We start from the raw sequence: 6,000 nt of genomic DNA, 5'->3' as shown, positions 1-6,000 counted from the left end.
TCTATTTCATACACAAGTAACTTCTTCAAAACAAAAAAGAACCATGCTGATGAAATCAACCCAATAGCCCCACAGGCAGTTTTTTTCTTGGAAATATATAGAAATTGATCCTTTGGGTCTTAAGGCTTGAAACTTACATTTGTTTTATCTGAGTTCCTTCCTCAGGAAAGGACTCCCAGCCTCTCAAAAAGTATCAAAAAACTAAAACTCACCAGATCATTGTAACCAGACAATGAGATGCCAGACCCCTCATTCATCATGACCGCTTCCTTTTTTTATTTTTTATTTTATTTATTTATTTATTTATTTATTTATTTTGGTTTATAGGAGAGATTTATTTGAAGAAATATTACAACATATAAAAACTACATAAAATCTTAATTTCCACTCATACAGTGGTAGATTTGATATAATGCATAATAAAAAAACTTTTAAAATCCAGAATGCACAAAGTACTGCACAATTTGATCACTAAATCATTAGTTGGTAAGCGAACCTCACACAACAGCTTCATGTCAGCCAAGGCCACAAATACCATGTACCACACATGTGAACGGACAGATTGACATGTTAAAAACACAACATCGGTGCATGTTGGGGATTCCTGGTGCCAGAAACATGGGTGAAGGGAGGGCAGAACTAGTCCTTAGCAGCTTCCTCCTCCTTTATTTTAGCTGAGGCACTCTCTCGGGCTTTGGCCAACACACAGAGCTTGATCTCCAAGCCGATGGCTTTGGCCAGGGGTGGTGGCACGGCATTGCCCACCTGCCGGTGCTTGTCCAGGATATTGCCAAAGAGCCGGTAGGTGTCAGGGAAGCCCTGGGAGCAGGCACACTCCCGCACACTCACCACACGGTGTTGCTCGGGGTGGAGCACGCGGCCCTGCTTGCCCATGGGCTCGGGGTTGGTGACAGTTGTGCTGAAGAAGCCGTCCCACTCAAGCCTTCCATAGAGGCCAGCCCAGTGGTTGTGCCGGTTCCCAGTGTGGGGCAGGCACCAGGGGATGAGGGTGTTGAACTGCCTAGCTGCAGGGTCGCAGGCTTTGCCTGCTTCCACACAGGAGCAGACCCCACGGAGGGCCCTGGAGCTGCTGCGACCGTTCTTCCTGTTGTGGTGGGTGTACCGCAGCTTCCGGGCCATGGTGCCGTCCGAGAGCCGCACTTCGATGTTGGGCAGATCTCGCCAGTCTGAGCCGGGGGCCAAGGGGATGTGCTGCATGCGGGCGGCCACCAATGCACTCATGTCCTTACAGATGTGGTCCCTGAGGATGGGCTGGTACTGTGTGCCCCAGAGCTGCCTCTGGAACCAGGACTGAGGCTCCCCGTTGTAGGAGATCTCCAGCGCCGAGGCTCCATTCTGCACCTCCAGCAGGTCAGACATCGTGTCTCGCACCGTGATGGTCCAGAAAGGACCCGAGCTCAACCTGGTTATGTTGCTCACGAACTTCTTGTCGTCCACCACCTAGTGGACGCCCCCCACTAGTTCCTGTTTTCCCATACATTTCTTCCCTGCTATATAAACCCCTAAATTTAGTCAGTCAAGGAGATGGATTTGAGACTGATCTCCCAAATCTTTAACCGGAGTACCCAATTATAGCCTTGTTTCCTGGCTATGTTTATTGTCCCAATTATTGTTTTTCTGCGTAGTGAGCAGCAGGACCTAGGCCAAATCCCTGCTGTTTTGGTAACCCTGGAACCAAAAATAATGGTGAACTGCTGCACCATTCATTGTGAAAGCACACCCCACAACAAACTACAATTAGAAGGGGACCAACAAAATGTCTGCCTAGAGGGTGAATCCCATGGCACCTGCTCAGCATTTTGAGGATCAGTCTATATAAAGCTAAAGAGAAAAACAAGTGGACTTTGTTTCCATTGCAATGAAATCCAGTAGGTGCTTGGTTGAAGGGGAGAAATTCATATTATCTCCTCATCAACCTTGTTCAATGCTTGATCTCCTGAAGCATTGAGATGCTAAAATCCAATTGTAGAAAAATCTTTTCTTTCATTTTTGCTTTATGTATTTCTATACCATTTGAATGTTTTCAAAACAACTTGTAACATTTTGCTCTTCTTATTCAAAGTATTTTTGTGTTGAAGAAGTAGGAAGGTGTCTCAAACTGGGACTGCGCCTGGGCCTTTTGTATGATAAGAACAACAGAATGTCCTAATTAACTTAAAATTATCTACTTGGAGGCTGGCTTCTTAGGAGAGGCCTCCCCTTCCTATGGACACAAAACTACATATGAATTATGTGAGATCTCCTATAGGCTCGTATAGCTTCCTAAAATCCTTTCTGGAAAGAAGGAGGGCATTGCAAAATAAATCTTCAGTAGCAATTGATACAACAAATAGGATATGCATAACTTTGATTCTGTGGAAAATATCAGAGTCCCTTGGGTTGAAGGATTTAAGTCTTTAGTGGAGTCTTTTTTGCTCTTTCTTTCTGGGTTTTTGCTGGGTACACAAACTAGGTAGCCAAAGATGAAAATTTCCTTCTCTGAAGGGTTAAGATACTGCTCAGTTGCACTGCCTCCAAAGATCATGTTCACACAGACAAAGAACAGGTGCTTTCCAGATTAAAACCAATCTGGATCTGAGTCCTAGCTCCATTATACCTCAAAATTAAGTGTGATATAGTCAAGGTATTTACATTCGGTAAGATTGTCTTTCCATTTGCATGAGGGGAATAGTAATATTTACTACCTCTTCGAGCTGTTTTGTAGATCAAACAAAACACAGGACACACCTATTATAAAGCATGGCATATAGAAAGCACCCAATATGCATTAGTTGTTGTTAGTCCAAGAGAAAGTTCCATCTAAAATCATATAGTGTCTCCTGCCCCCTGAAAACCTATATGGTACCCATCATAAAGGTATAATCTTCTGAACCTCATTTTCCTCTTTTGCAAATAGGAATAATACCTATAGCAAAGGTAAAAATTAAATAAGAAAATACATGTCACAGTAATTTGTAAATTACATGGCTATATTTGCCTTATTTAATATACTAGTTTTGGCAGCTAGAAAAAAACTGACAAGTTACGTATAACACACTCTCCATTAGATTATCAGAGTTCTCAGCAGAAGCTTTGCAGGCCAAAAGAGAATGGGATGATATATTCAAAGTGCTAAAAGGAAAAAAAAGCTAGTAACCAAGAATACTATACTAATACTTCAGAAATAAAAAAGAAATAAAATTATTTTCCATATAAGCAAAAGCTGAGGGAATTCATCACCACTAGGCCAGCCTTACAAGAAATTCTTGTGCTACAATTAGAAGCAAGAGCATAGTAATTACCATAACAAAACGTATGAAAGTATAAAACTCACTAGTACAGGCAAATTCATAATGAAACTTAGAATACTCAAATATTAGAATAGTATTATGGAAATCTTTCAAGCCTCTAGTATGAAGCTGAAAAGTCAAAATGGTCAAAAATACCAATAGCTACAATCAGTGCTAAAGTAACACAATAAATAAAGATGTAAATTAAGATGATAAAAATATAAACTGGGTTGGGGGGAGCCTGGAGTATTTTTTGTGACCAAAGCTAAATTGTTTTCACCTTTAAGTAGTCTATTATAACAACAAGATTTTATGTTAACCCCATAATAACCACAAAGAAAGAAATTACAAAAGATACACAAATGAGAAAGAGAAAGAAATCAAAGCTTAACACCAAAGAAAAGCATGAAACCAAAATGGTAAAGAGAGGAAGCAAAGGGCAGAGGATGTATGAAACAACCAGAAAACAACAAAATAGGAGTAAGTTCTTACCCATCAATAATAACCTTAGTAATTTGTTATGGTGTTCAAGTCATTTATTTAGAGTTTAAGTAAAAAAAACTGTACAAAGAAAAAAACAAACCCACTCAAAAGTGGGCAAAGGATATAACAGGCACTTTTCAAAAGAAGACATTTCTGAGGCCAAAAAACCTGAAAAAATGCTCATTATCACTGGTTGTTAGAGAAATACAAATCAAAAGTACATTGAGATACCATTTCACACCCGTTAGAATGGTGATCATTAAAAAATCTGTAGACAACAGATGCTGGAGAGGATGTGGAGAAATAGGAACGCTTTTACACTGTTGGCAGGCATGTAAATTAGTTCAACCATTGTGGAAGACAGTATGGTGATTCCTCAAGGATCTAGAAATATAAACTCCATTTGGCCCAGCAATCCCATTACTGGGTATATATCCAAAGGATTATAAATCATTCTATTTTAAAGATACATGCACACATATGTTCACTGTGGCACTGTTTACAATAGCAAAGACCTGGAACCAACCCAAATGCCCATCAGTGATAGACCAGACAAAATCTGGCACATATACACCATGGAATACTATGCAGCTATAAAAAAGGATGAGTTCATGTCCTTTGTAGGGACATGGATGAATCTGGAAACCATAATTCTCAGCAAACTGACACAAGAACAGAAAACCAAACACCACATGTTCTCACTCATAGTCAGATGTTGAACAATGAGAACACATGGGCACAGGGAGAGGAACATCACACACTGGGGTCTGTTGCGGGTGGGAGGCTAGGAGAGGGACAGTGGCAGGTAGGGAGGTTGGGGAGGGATAATATTGGGAGAAATAAATGCCTGATATAGGCGACGAGGGTGATGGAGGCAGCAAACCACCATGGCATGTGTGTACCTATGCTACAATCCTGCAAGATCTGCACATGTACCCCAGAACTTAAAGCACAATTTAAAAAATAACCATACAAAGAAAGAAAAAAACTGTAAAAAGAAACAAAGTAGTAATCTTTCATGGGGGTAGAGAAAAAAATGAAGAGATTAAAAAGTCATTATGGGGCCGGGCGCGGTGGCTCAAGCCTGTAATCCCAGCACTTTGGGAGGCCGAGGCGGGTGGATCACAAGGTCAACAGATCGAGACCATCTTGGTCAACATGGTGAAACCCCGTCTCTACTAAAATTACAAAAAATTAGCTGGGCACGGTGGTGCGTGCCTGTAATCCCAGCTGCTCGGGAGGCTGAGGAAGGAGAATTGCCTGAACCCAGGAGGTGGAAATTGCGGTGAGCCGAGATCGCGCCATTGCACTCCAGCCTGGGTAACAAGAGCGAAACTCCGTCTCAAAAAAAAAAAAAAAAAAAAAAAAAAAGTCATTATGTAATGTAAAGGGACTGATTCAGCAAGAGGATATAAAAATCAGAAATGTATATATGCCCAACACAGGAGCACTCAAATATATAAAGCAAATATCATCAAATCTAAAAAGAGAGAACAGCTGCAATGCAACGAAATTAGGGGACTTCAGCAACCTGCTTTCAACAATGGAATCATCATCTAGACAGAAAAGAACAAAGAAGCATTGGACTTAAAGTGCACCCTAGACAAATTAAACCTAACAGACATTTACAAAACATTCTATCCAGCAGCTTCAGAATACACAATTCTTCTCAACTGCATATGGAACATTCTCCAAGATAGATTATATGTGACAAAACAAGTCTTAACAAATTTAAGAAGTTAGAGATCATGTCAAGTACCTTTTCTGACCACAATGATATTAAACTACAAATCAGTAACAGGAGGAACTTCAGAAACTTTACAAATACATGGAAATTAAGCAACATGTTTTTGAATGACCAATATATCATTGAAGAAATTAAAAGAGAAATTTAAAAAATTGAAGAGAAACAAGAAGGAAAACACCACATACTAAAACCTATGTGATACAAAAATAAAAGCAGTTCTAAAGAGAACCGTATAGCAACAAACATCTACATCAAAAAAGATAAAAGATTTCTGATAAATAACCTAATGTTGCACCTCAAGGAACTAGAAAAACAAGAATAAACTAAACAAAAAATGGGTAGAAGGAAGGGAATAATGAATGAATCTCAAAACAGGTAAGACTCAGTCTCTACAAAAATAAAAAATTTATCAAGGCATGGTTCTGTGCCCCTATAGTTCTAACTATTGGGAAGCTGAGGTGGATGGGAACACTTGAGCCC

The 6,000-nt window shown here is 40.1% G+C and overlaps 1 protein-coding gene across 1 annotated transcript; it reads right to left on the bottom strand.

Moving 5' to 3' along the window:
* Positions 1–283: 283 nt before the first annotated feature.
* On the bottom strand, positions 284–4,793 carry LOC100385845 (DNA (cytosine-5)-methyltransferase 1). The gene has a single exon (XM_078338074.1). The coding sequence runs from the start codon at positions 1,378–1,380 to the stop codon at positions 640–642; it is 741 nt and encodes a 246-aa protein (XP_078194200.1). The 5' UTR covers positions 1,381–4,793; the 3' UTR covers positions 284–639.
* Between the last annotated feature and the right edge of the window lie 1,207 nt (positions 4,794–6,000).

The sequence above is a fragment of the Callithrix jacchus genome, chromosome 9 (genome assembly GCF_049354715.1).
Source record: "Callithrix jacchus isolate 240 chromosome 9, calJac240_pri, whole genome shotgun sequence".
NCBI classification, from domain to species: domain Eukaryota; kingdom Metazoa; phylum Chordata; class Mammalia; order Primates; family Cebidae; genus Callithrix; species Callithrix jacchus.
The sequence above is the reverse complement of the archived record's forward strand: the minus strand, read 5'-3'. Positions and strand labels throughout refer to the sequence as shown.